The sequence below is a fragment of the Rhineura floridana genome, chromosome 11 (assembly GCF_030035675.1).
Source record: "Rhineura floridana isolate rRhiFlo1 chromosome 11, rRhiFlo1.hap2, whole genome shotgun sequence".
NCBI classification, from domain to species: domain Eukaryota; kingdom Metazoa; phylum Chordata; class Lepidosauria; order Squamata; family Rhineuridae; genus Rhineura; species Rhineura floridana.
The window spans coordinates 34,783,950-34,797,363 of NC_084490.1; the positions used below are offsets into that span (position 1 = coordinate 34,783,950).

Consider the following 13,414-nt stretch of genomic DNA (forward strand, 5'->3'; position numbering starts at 1 on the left):
TTGAACATGGTGCTCTTTTGACAGGCACTGGGTCCCTGCTTAAATGGGAACACCTATGTGTCTTTTCTTCGGGGGGATCAGCCTGCATGTTTTGGGCACATCTGATGTCAATGGGACTTATTTCTAACTAACTGTGCATGGAATTGTATATCAAAGTCAACATTTTCTGACATTTCAGACTGATTTCAGATAATCTTGCAAATGACTGGGAAAGTCAGACTTTTTTTTTTTACAGATAGAAAGGGTGAGAAGGAAATAGAGTGAGTGAAAAAGAAAAGTGTGAACTATCCATGAATTATGATACTTAATTCGATACAATCTGTCTGTTTAGGACGCCAGCATCAGACATATTGAAATGAAGAACCAGTCTGCTACTATGGAGTTTACACTGGTCGGTCTCACTAGCTCTGCAGAATTACAGACACTTCTCTTTGGGATATTCACACTCATCTATGCTACTGCTTTAGCTGGTAACTTCCTCCTCATCTTTACCATATGTACTTGCAGAAAACTCCACACTCCCATGTACTTCCTGCTCATCAATTTGTCCCTAGTGAATGTGTTTTCCATCTCTGTTACAACTCCAAAATTGCTCCAGACACTTTGGACCCACAGAAAGAACATATCTTTTTATGGCTGCATGGTACAGATGTATCTATTTCTATCGGCTTTGTCAACAGAGCTTTTTCTCCTCTCATTTATGGCTTTTGACCGTTATGCTGCTATCTGCCATCCTTTGCAGTACACAGTCATCATGAGGAAGGAAGTGTGTATTCTCATAGCCAGTGGAGTGTGGATTGCAGGGATGGTCAATTCTGCTGTTCATACTGGACTTGTGCTGCAACTGTCCTTCTGCGATTCTAACATCATCAATCATTTATTCTGTGATCTTCCCCCAGTTTTAAAGCTCTCATGCTCTGACACCCACCTGAATGAGATGATGGCTTTTGTGGCAGATGTGATTTTGGGAATTTGTGGCTGTGGGTTGACAATTACATCTTACTGCTTTATCTTGAGAGCTATCTTCAGAATCCGTTCCAATGAAGGAAAGAAGAAAGCTTTCTCCACATGTTCCTCTCACCTCATTGTAGTCAGTTTTTTCTTCTCTTCAGTCATTTACACATATATAAGGCCCAGCTCAGACTACTCTCTAGACAATGACAAATTTGTTTCTCTCCTTTATTCAGTGGTGACCCCAGTTATTAATCCACTCATATATTCTCTGAGAAACAAAGATGTAAAAGAGGCACTCAAGACAATTACTGGAAGAGGCAGGTTGCTCCGGAGACCTCCAGTCTGATCTGCAAAGATCTTTTATAGCAACAATGCAGCTGCTGCTATTGTTGTTAGGGGCAGGAACAGAACAGGATGAAGTTTGGCAGAAATAGACTGTTGATTTGGAATCAATTGTGGATCATAAAATTTAGGCTTTCTTAAATCTGTATGCATAATAGTTTTTCATTTAAAATAATTCCAAATGCATCCTAAAACCTTCCTCTTTATTGCTGGTTGGTATTTTGAAGGGAAAACCATGAGCCACAGAAATTCTTCATAGGTAATGTTGTGGTTGCCACAAAAAGGTGTTTCCTGAATGTATCCTATGTCTAAGGTCCCTTACTAGATTTATCATGTTCTTTCTCAAGCCTGAGAAATACTCTGGGCATTTCAGTCGGGTTTCAGGCCTGGTTTTGGTACAGAAAAAGCCTTGGTCGCCCTGCATGATGACCTTTGTTGCGAGAGACGGGGGAGTGTGACTCTGTGGATTCTCCTTGATCTTTCAGCAGCTTTCGATACCATCGACCATGGTATCCTTCTGGGAAGACTGGCTGAGTTGCGACTGAGAGGAACTGCATAGTGGTGGTTCTGCTCCTACTTGGTGGTGCTTGGGGAACATTGCTCAGCACCCTGGACTCTCCAGTACCGGGTTCCAAAGTGGTCAGTTCTGTCCTCCACGCTGTTCAACATCTACATAAAACCATTGGGTGCGGTCATCCGGAACTTTGGAGTGTGTTGCCATCAGTATGCTGATGACATGCAGCTCTATTGCTCCTTTTCATCTTCTTCAGGTGAGGCTGTCAATGTGCTGAACCAGTGCCTGGCTGCGACAATGGACTGGATGAGGGCTAATAAACTGAGGCTCAATCCAGACAAGACTGAGACGCTGTTAGTGGATGTTTCTTCTGACCGGATGGTGGATGTCCAACCTGTCCTGGATGGGGTTGCACTCCCCCTGAAGGAGCAGGTTTGTAGCTTGGGGATTCTCCTAGAACCATCTCTGTCACTTGAGGCTCAAGTAACCTCGGTGGCATGGAGTGCCTTCTACCAACTTCGGTTGGTGGCCCAGCTATGCCCATATCTGGACAGAGATAACCTGGCTTCAGCTGTCCATGCTCGGGTAACCTCCAAGTTAGATTACTGTCATGCACTCTACATGGGGCTTCCTTTGAAGATGGATCAGAAACTACAGCTTGTGCAAAATGCAGCGGCCAGATTGGTAACAGGGACCAGACGGTTCGAACATACAAAACCGATTCTGGACTGCTTGCATTGGCTGCCTGTATGTTTCCAAGCTTGATTCAAGATGCTGGTTTTAACCTATAAAGCCTTACACAGGTTGGAACCACAATACCTGATGGAACGCCTCTCCCGACATGAAACCCCCCCATACACTATGCTCAACATCAAAGTCCCTCCTCCGGGTGCCTCCTCTGAGGTAAGCTGGGAGTCTGGCAACAAGGGAGAGGGCCTTCTCAGTGGTGCCCCCCAAATTATGGAATGATGCTTTTGATGAGGTGCACCTGGTGCCAACCCTATCTTTTCGGCGCCAGGTCAAGTCTTTCCTCTTCTCCCAGGCCTTTTACCATGTGTTTTTAAATTGTGTTTTTACATTTTTTTTTGTTTTAAACTTTGTATATTTATTTTTAATGTTTTTAATTGCTGTAAACCGCCCAGAGAGCTTTGGCTATAGGGCGGTATATAAATGGAATAAATAAATAAATCATCAATTCCCTGTATCTGCTCCCATACTCTGGAGCACAGTAAAACAGAACTGCCTATGGAACCCAATAGGGAAAAGTTATCACAACAAAGGGCCAGGAAAGACTGGGAGGTTTACTAACTGTCAGGAAATTCCTCCTCTTTTCTGTCACCTGCTCGATCCCAATGCGTACCTGGTCCCTCTCTGGTCTTTCCCTTCTCCAAGTAGATTCCTGACACTGAAGAGTTCTAGCTGCTCAAAGTGCACTGCCAGTATGTTGTGGAGTTTTTACCAGGCCTGTCACTGCCTCCACTTTAGGGGGAGGGGGAGGAGGCTGAAGATGAAAGAGGAGAGTCTAAAGTGAAGGGGTGTTTGGGAGTCAGATGGAGTATGTAGTATCAACAGGGGTGCCAGGTAAGGAGTCTGCAGGGCTCGGTATTTCATGCTCCTCAACTGTAGCAGCAGGCTCCTCAGAATTCCTGATGGCACTATGGGTTTCTGTGGAGTCCCACTCCTCTTCCTTTAATGACCCCCCCCGTATCTTCTGAAGTCATGGTCAGAAGTCATGGAACCCCTCCCATTTACTGGAGCCACAGTCAGTGGGATCCACTCAGTTGACTTATTGCTTTGCTATCTGTTGGTAGAAGTATTGGAAGTACAACAGTAGTGATCATAGTTCTGTTCAGAGCTTGGAAGATTACTTTTAAAAAGTAATAAATTACAGTTACAATTACTTGGCCCAAAAAAGTAGTAATTACCGTTACAATTACAATTGCTCTGAAAGTAACTGATTACTTTACTTTTCCTCAAAAGTAATCACTACAATTACATTTCAGTTACTTTTTTAAAAAAACTCCTACAAGGTGCTGGCCTTGGCTGATGCACATCTAAGAAGCCTAAAACAATATTAAAAATAAACACACACACACAGGGGATAGTAGAATAAAAAAAATTATCCATAAGATTAACATAATGGCATAACAGAATCTCACATCCCCCAAGCAATGAAGATACCCCAACTCTTGAAATCAAATTTTACACTTGAAATGCTTTTATAATATGTTTCTGTTATGTCTCAAAAGAACAAGATGCTCAAAGAGCATGTCAGACAAGGAATGTCTTTTTATAGTCATTACGTTGCCACCAGTACTGAACAGGCGTTCTACTGCGGCGCTTGAAGGCATGCCTGTGTTGTGCTGCAAAAAACACCGCAGCACACGTGGAAAGCCATGGAGTGATGACACTTCCCTGCTGGGAGACCTCAGGTACCTCACCAGTTCCTCCTCAGCAGTGTCCACTGCTGACTTCTTGCCCTGGGGCAGAAAGTTAAAGAAGTCATCTTCTAAGTCATCTCCTTCCTGGTCTTTATCTGAAGACTGATCACTGTCCTCACACCCATCTTTATTTCAGCTTTCAGCAAGGCTTCCATTGTGTATCTAAGAAAGAGAGAGGATATGTTAACACATATATGTTAGGAAACCGTCATCTGCTCTTCATTTCCTGATGCTTGTCATGTCCCCTGGTTCAGGGTTCAGCCTGAGCCTGTGGATGATGACATGGAAGGTAGGAAGGTGACCAAGTCACCACACTCATGAGGCAGCACAGCAGACCCTTAAGGATTACCTGCAGCAACCCAAGGTTGTGATGAGGAGCCCCAGGAAGAAAAGGCCCAGCCCCTGCCTACCACCTTAAGCCCTCTGATGCCTCCCTTGAGACAACATTTCCCTTGGAGTAATCCACCCAAAGGGCTTCCCTAACGTTCTTACTTGTTGGTATGGGTCGTGGCCTGACAGATAGCTGCAAACCGCTTTCTTAGGGCTTCGCGCACACCTCTCAGCAGCTGAAAACAGTATGTGTACCTCTCAGGTTTGTTTTCCAGTCCTTCTAACTTGCGGTCCAGATTGCAGAGCGTTGGTAGCAAATACCCCATGAACATGCCGTTCTCCCGTTGCAGGATATCTAGGGACTGGGCTAGTGGCTCCATAATCTCTGTGTATTCCTGTACCACTTCAATCTCAGCAGCTGTGATCTTGGACAAGGAGCAGCGGTCCATTATGGCATGCATTTTTAGTGGCACAGTTGACAGGAGCTCATGTAGTTGCTTCAATGCATCAAAGGTGGAATTCCACCTGGTCTTATTCGGTACCTTCAGATACACACCACATTGCACATGGATATACTCAGCAATCTGGGCTGACTGGTTCTGCTTGGACCACAACCTGCTGCACTTTCCCATCAAGGAACGAAACTGTTTCTTGAAAGGACCAAGAAGACTACTTTTGGAGGAGTCAGAAAGCATGGCCTCTATGTCTTGTGTTGCCACAAGGTTGAGGGTGTGGCTAGCACATCTCTGGTGTGGTGGTAAAACAAAATCATCTCCTGAGTCTGCAGCTTCTTCCTCTGCCTCAGGTCCTGTGTCCAGGATCTCACAGATAGGCACAAACTCCACCTCAGCCTCCTCCTCCTCCTGGTTATCACTATCATCGTCACTGGTGCCTGCAGCTTCCACTGGTTCTTTGGCCATGAAAACTCTGAACGCTTTCACAAAGTTGGAGCCATTGTCTGTAGTAGTGCACATAACTTTGTTGTGGATCCTGTACTGCACATGTACATCATGCAGTGCTTTTGAAAGGACATCGTATGTATGGCGCCCCTTCAGATGCTTACAAGCCAAGGCCCCGACCTCACGTTTCAGGGTAGTTGGGTTGATCCAGTGGGCTGTTACCCCAAAGTAACTCTTCTTGCCATTGGTCCAACAATCTGCAGTGGTTGCTATATATGCCACAGCACCCATTCGGTTTGCAAGAGTTTCTCTCATGTGGCATGCTCTCTTCTCAATTCTGTCTCTCAGAGTCTTGGCACATATGATGGTGAGATCTTTGGGGAGTCCAATGCGAACCAGATTAATGAATGATGGTTTGTCCACAGTCTGAAGTGGTAATGTCTCCTCTACAATGAAATCAATGATTCTCCTGTCGAGATTGCTCTGGGTGACAGGCTCCCTGCCAGATCCCCACCTCTCAAGGGTTGTCTGCTGCTGCTTCAGCATTTTGGGAGGACGGGTCTCATGCATTGGTTCAGGAAGGCCACGTCTCCTTGCCTTTATTGCTTCTTCAATTGCTCTCAGCTTCTCAGGGTGTGCCCTCTGAGGAAGAAGAACAAAGCATGAATCCAAGAAAAAATGGAAGAGGAACTTCACAATTGAAACATAAATAGACAATGGACACTCTTTGAGGACCAGCATGACAAAGGAGGCTTACCTCAAAATGTTTCTTCACATTGGATGAGGAGGAAACAGCTGATCTCAGATTTTTGATCCTTGGAAGGCAGTAATTGCATCGTACAACAACATTTTTCCCACTCTGGCTCACAAATGTACAAGCTTTCTCAAAGCCAAACCATGGTACTTGCTGTTCTGCAGATGTGGCTGTGGGCAACTGGCACTGCTTCATGCCCTCCTCCTCCTCGTGCACAGGGCCTCCTTTCTGAACCTCACTTTCTAGTTTTGCCTCCTCAGGATCAACAAGCTGTGACTCAAGTGGCCGCACTAACTGACTGCTGCTCTCAGCAGCAAAACCTGCAACAGGCATCTCTGTAATAAACAAGAGATAATGCTCCTATATGGGTGAACTTCAGCTGTGATGTGCCCCCATCTCTTCCCCATGCTGCAAGATCCCCCAGTCAGAGTGGAAGTAAGCAGGTCGATAGCACAATTAAAAGAGATCCTATTTGCATCATTTTTGCTCACTAAATAACCCTGCCTGGGCCAGTCTAACCTACTATCTCACAGGGTTGTTGTGAGAACAAAATGAGACTAGGGTTCAAATCCCCACACAGCCATGAAGCTCACTGGCCTTGGGCCAGTCACTGCCTCTCAGCCTCATGAAAACCCTATTCATAAGGTCACCATAAGTTGGAATCAATTTGAAGGCAGTACATATATTTTTTATTTTGAATATGATGATTATGATAATAAATATGCAGCATTTCAAATTAATTCTGTATGAGAAGCATTCCATGCCAAGCTTGGAAAACCAAGGATGAGGTATAAAATGTAGACAAAAATACTTTTGACAAAATGCCGTTTATCTTTTATCTTTTATATATATGAGCCTGGGTAGGGAACATTTAATCTAGCCTACTTGCTTTCAGCAAGAAAGGTTAAGTGCCTTCAGGCCAGGGCAGTCACCAGAAGGCCACAGCAGAGACAAAGGAGCCTAGTGTTGTGGAGATGTTAGATGGGAGCTTTGGGGAGTAAAGATGGAGGCTCCTGAAGGCTGCAATTCTAAACACACTTACTAAGGGATTAAGCCCCATAGAACTCAACAGGACTGACTTCTAAGTAGATATAGTTTGGACTGTGCTGTTGGTAAACCTTGACTAGGGTTCTTCTGCAAAGACATCCATATCCAAGCAGGGTTGGCAACCCCCTGCCTGGAATACCCTGCCCTTATCTTTTAATGTGGCTGCTCTAAATGTTTTTACAGATTTGACCCTTTACTTCAGAAAGAGGTCTGAAAAATGAGTAAGAGTAAGAAGTATCTTTTAAAATTGTTCTTTTCAATTCACTCTTGAATGAACATCATACCTAGGGCAGATCCACACCATTCCTTTAAAGCACATTCAACACCCATTTGAAGCACATGAATCCCACCACAGAATCATGGGAACTGCAGTTTGTTAAGAGTGGTGAGAACTATAACTGTGAGGGGGAAATGACACTTCCCAGAATTCTTTAGGGGAAGTCATGCGCTTTAAATGCGAGTTGGATGTGCTTTACACATATTGTGTGAATCCGCTTAATAAATTTTGCCTGCATGTAAATTGTTTTAATTAATTTTTCAAAATGGAAATAAGCTATAAAGTGTAGTGGGTGACCATGGACTACTCACCATTTCTCAGCCTATCTGCCCCTCAGGATGAAAACAATGGAGAACCATGACTACCCCAAGGCATACTTAAAATGTAAAGGAAGTATTGTACAACCATAGTATGCAATTGGATACTTATAGGGACACAGCATGACAAAACTGGGTGGAAGTAATGAGTGGAGTACCACAGGGCTCGGTCCTGGGCCCAGTGCTCTTCAACATTTTTATTAACTACTTGGATGAGGAGGTACAGAGCATGCTTATCAAATTTGCAGATGATACAAAATTGGGGGGCATAGCTAATACCATGGAAGACAGAAAGAAAATTCAAAGGGACCTTGATAGGCTGGAGCATTGGGCTGAAAACAACAGAATGAAATTCAACAGGGATAAATGCAAAGTTCTACACTTCGGAAAAAGAAACCAAATGCACAGTTATAAGATGGGGGATACTTGGCTCAGCAGTACGACATGCAAGAAGGATCTTGGAATTGTTGTTGATCACAAGCTGAATATGAGCCAACAGTGTGATGTGGCTGCAAAAAAGGCAAATGCTATATCAGGCTGCATTAACAGAAGTATAGTTTCCAAATCATGTGAAGTATTAGTTCCCCTCTATTCAGCACTGGTTAGGCCTCATCTTGAGTGCTGTGTCCAGTTCTGGTCTCTGCACTTCAAGAAGGATGCAGACAAACTGGAACAGGTTCAAAAGAGGGCAACAAGGATGATCAGGGGACTGGAAACAACGCCCTATGAGGAGAGACTGAAGGAACTGGGCATATTTAACCTGGAGAAGAGAAGACTGAGGGGAGATATGATAGCACTCTTCAAGTACTTGAAAGGTTGCCACACAGAGGAGGGCCGGGATCTCTTCTCGATGATCCCAGAGTGCAGGACACAGAATAATGGGCTCAAGTTGCAAGAAGCCAGATTTCGACTGGACATCAGGAAAAGCTTCCTAACTGTTAGAGCCATACAACAATGGAACTAATTATCTAGAGAGGTAGTGGGATCTTCGACACTGGAGGCATTCAAGAGGCAGCTGGACAGCCATCTGTCGGGAATGCTTTGATTTGGATTCCTGCATTGAGCAGGGGGTTGGACTTGATGGCCTTATAGGCCCCTTCCAACTCTACTATTCTATGAAAATATTTATATAAGCATGACTATCAAATATGTTTATTTATATAACCTGTAAAGATATTTATAGTGCAATCCTATGTTTGTTTACTCAGAAGCAAGTCCCAATGTATTCAATGGGGCTTACTCAACCAGGGAAAACTGCAGCCTCAAGTGATAAGGAACTTGTTCTTTTAACAAGTCCTTTAAGTTGAGACCTTATCCCAGTCTGCATCTGTGTTGAAATTGCTTTTTAATATGTTTTTAAACTTTTTCTTAAAAAAAAATGTTTTTAAAGCTTTTAAAAATGTTTTTAAAGATGTTTTGTTTTAATATATTTTAAAGTCTGTTTTTATGATTTTTAAAGTGTTTTTAGTGCTTTTGTTTGCTGCCCTGGACTCCTACTGGGAGGAAGGGCAGGATATAAATCAAATAATAAATAAATAAAAATAAATAAACTTCATTCATTTTTTTAAAAAAACACAAGTCTGTGCTATGTTTACTCACAAGTCCCATTAATTTACAGCACAATCCTAACCATGTCTACTCAAAAGCAAGTCCTAATGGAGTTCAATGGGGTTTACTCCAGGTACATGCTTTACTCCCAGAAACGGCATTACTCCCAGAAAAGCAGATATTGGATTAAATACTTTCATATTTCATAGCCCAGGGTCTGACTCTTGGACAGAAGAGGAAAAAAAAACATTAAGCCATATTACTTACGCAAACTGCAAAAAACTCAAACCCACCATATTCTGACATTCAGCCTAGGCATGCCTGGATCAACAAGTCACAACTCTGGCGTCATTGGCTACAATCATGAAAGGACGAGGTTACAGCCAGAGCTTTGAAAAGTTACTTTTTAAAACTACAACTCCCATCAGCCCCAGCCAGCATGGCCACTGGATTGGGCTGATGGGAGTTGTAGCTAGAGCATGGATGTGTTTAAAAAAAAGTTGTGCGGGGGGCAGTTGATGTTTTGGTGTATATCTCGGGAATTAGACCACCTAGAAACTTACTTTTTTTTTAAATTGAAGCTGAGAGTCTGGAGAGTAAGGGGTGGTAGCCAGAGAGCCGGAGCCCCCCCCAAAACCAGAGACTCCAGCCGAAAACACACACACCGGGGCACACACACACACACAGCGCAGAGGTCCAATCAGTGTGAGGCACGTCTTGTGTTAACCAATCACAGCCAGGAGCTGACTTCCCTTGTTCCTGCCCCCAAGTAATGTCCAACCTAATGTGGAAACGTTAAAGTTGCAGCTGAAAAGTAGGGAAATTACTAGTTGTTCCGTTACTTGCCAAATGTAATGGAGTTACCCACTCGTTATCTAAAATTGTAACTAATTACAAGTAACTCATTAAAAATAACGAGTTACTTCCAAGCTCTGGTTCTGTTATTAGTTTGGATGACAGCAGACTCTGATTGGCCAGAGATTAGTCAGTCAGAAGTTAGCTGTCAGTGAGGAAGAGTAATGGGTTTTGGCAGTTGGTAGGGTTGGAGATAAAATGTGGTTCCAAAGCAGGAACTTTCCACGTGTAGTCCTCAGCCCTGTAACTCAACAAACCTCTGTTATATTTCTTCTCACATTATGTACTACACTTGATTAGTCTGTTATCATCAGTAAAATATTATGTCCTGCCCAGAGCCCATCAATGGAAACAGAGGTGAGACTGGTAATAATTCCTGTTTTATTAGAGTAACTCTTACATCAAAGTCAGTGTGTTTCATAGAGCTAACTAGTCTGCCTCACTACTGATGCTAACTATGCTAACTAAGCATGTTCTGCAGCATATGGAGAAAGTTGTGTCAGCACCCAAATCAGGGGAGTGCTGCCTTAAGGAGAGAAGGTATTTGCTCGTAACCTCTGACTCCTTTGAAGGTCCACCTTCTGACCAACCTGCTTCTCACAGCATCTCACACCGGGCAAGGGGGGCATGCCTCCACTAGCTCATCTGACAGTACAGGCTCAATAGGTGCCAACTCGGCTTCAGGCACCAGCAAAGGGTTTGAAGTGCCAGGTGGGGAGTCCTGGGGGGGTGAAGCTGACGCACGCGCCGTCATCCCCCAAATGGCTTGGTTGGGGCATCTGTAGGTGGAGCAAGGTCTGCTTCAGCGGGAGAACTGTTCAAGGGAACTGGCAGATTGTTAACTACACCCCCTCCCTCATTATCCACAAAAAACCTCATCTACCTCTGATTTCTCTCCCTGCTCCATCTAAGGAAGCTGAGGCTCGACAAGCTCCCCTCCCTGACCCTCCTGGGGAGGCTGGGTCTCAACATATTACTAGTCTCTCTCTCTCTCTCTCTCTCTCTCTGCTTTATCCCAGTCACCTGCTAATAAGAGGAATTTTATTTAGAAGCAAATAATAGACCAATAATGGAAGGACCCAGGTGATATCCCAGGGTTTTCAAGGGAGGGTAAGAGGTTCAGGAAGCAAGGTTCCAGTTCAGTTTCTACAAAATCCCTGGTATAAGATCTGCACAAACCACTGACAAACATAGTAGAGATTGACCCTTCTAATTCTCTTCCATGATGTAGTTTTCTCCGTGTGCTAGATGAATATTCCCTACCAAAAAGGAAAATGGTGTGGGATGTGTGACAAGGACATTAAATGGCATCTAGTTTGCTACCCCTTTTATTGAAAATATACCAGATTAATGTATTCAGCAACAAACAATGACCCAGTGATAGACAGGAGGATTTTTAAGTTGTCTCCAGATCCTCTCGTGTGCTTTTTTAAAAAGGTATAAATACAAGAAGATTCTTGCCAATTGGCTTACTGAGAAGGAAAATGTGCATGCAATATTCTGTCCAATCAAAGTGTGATGCAGCCTAAAAGTGTTAACTATAAGCACCACTAACTCTTCCCCACAAATCGCAGCCTCCTCTCACAGACTTGAGCAGAGGAGACATGATTAGGAACTCAGAAAGAAATCGCATGTGCATGCTCACCAATCACAAACCTCTTGTTGTATTTCATAAGGTGATTCTGCATCCAGTATACTTTGTATAAACAGTACATCTTTTAATCACTACAGTAGAAGTGTCTCCTGGATCAGACCAGAGGCCCATCCTGCCCAGCATCCTGTTCTCACAGTAGCCAGCCAACCAAACACACACATATCAAAGAACAGGCATGAAAACCCTCCATACTTCTCCCAAACCTAGAACCACACACAAACCCTACAGTTCCAATAACACACATGTTAAAAGTTGCAACACACACAGAAGCTATCAATCATTTTCCCTCCCAATCCTCCTTCCCCATTCACATAAATTATACAGCCACAAGAGTGGCTGTATACTATAGCCAGCGTAGATTTTTTACATTCTGCAATGTTAAATTGAAAATACCCCACCATGAAATTCTGATGCTTCCCATAAGCTCATTTCAAAACAAAACCTTACAAAATTTATAGTCCTGAACTCAGAAATGCTTGCTTAACAACCCTCTCAATTTTCATGGCAATACACAAAACAGTCAGAGAAAATAGACAGTTCAAAGTCTACAAAGAGAGAAAAAAACCTCAGAGCCCTTTTGGACTTTTTTCTCTCAGAGTTCTCGTAATCTGTTGAAATTCATTAAAAATCAGCCATGTTCACAGAGTACCTGTTACTGACGTTGCCCCCTACTCTGACCTTCATCTTCTGCAGTTTAAAAGTTTAAAAAATGCCTGGCTGATTTTTAATTAATTTAATACATTTTGGATGGAACCCTATGATGGTGTTGGGCATGCTCAGTAAGAACCAACTGTCAGTGTTCTAAAAGCCAGACTCCCAGTTGCTTGTCTTGGCTAATCAGCTTTAGTTTAAATCTGGGTGGCAGGCTACATGTACCTGCTGTAGAATAAAAAGGTAGGGGAAACCCTGAAAAGCAATGATACTGTTCACAATGTTTTCCTTTAAGAAAGCAAAGGGGCTTCCCCTCTGCCAGTGCCTACCCACCCACCCACCCACCCAATCTCCTCCCCCTCCTCCTCCCCTCCCTGCCCCTCCCCCAGGTCAGTGTTGGGCTATGACCTGGGAGACCAGGGTTCGAATCCCCACACAGCTGTGAAGCTCACTGGGTGACCTTGGGCCAGTCACTGCCTCTCAGTCTCAGAGGAAGGAAATGGTAAAACCACCTCTGAATACTGTTTAACATGAAAACCCTATTCATAGGGTCACCATAAGTTGGGGTCGAATTGAAGGCAGTCCATTTCCATTTTCAAACATGATTGCACAGAAATAAATCCTACTGAACTCAAAAAGTGTGCAACTGGTCAGACCCACCCTCCCTTATTTTCCCTCCTATCCCCTCCCTCTTGCCCTTTCCCCCCTCCCCCTCCAATCCTCTCCTTCCCCCTCCTCTTCCCCATGGTCATTTTACCTATCCTAACCATGACTGCGTAGGAGTAAATCCTTTAAACTCAATAAGTATGTGAATGATCGGACCTGGATTTT

The 13,414-nt window shown here is 43.7% G+C and overlaps 1 protein-coding gene across 1 annotated transcript; it reads left to right on the forward strand.

The window, feature by feature from the left end:
* Positions 1–352: 352 nt before the first annotated feature.
* On the forward strand, positions 353–1,300 carry LOC133367901 (olfactory receptor 5F1-like). Its single transcript, XM_061591987.1, has one exon. The coding sequence runs from the start codon at positions 356–358 to the stop codon at positions 1,298–1,300; it is 945 nt and encodes a 314-aa protein (XP_061447971.1). The 5' UTR covers positions 353–355.
* Positions 1,301–13,414: the final 12,114 nt, after the last annotated feature.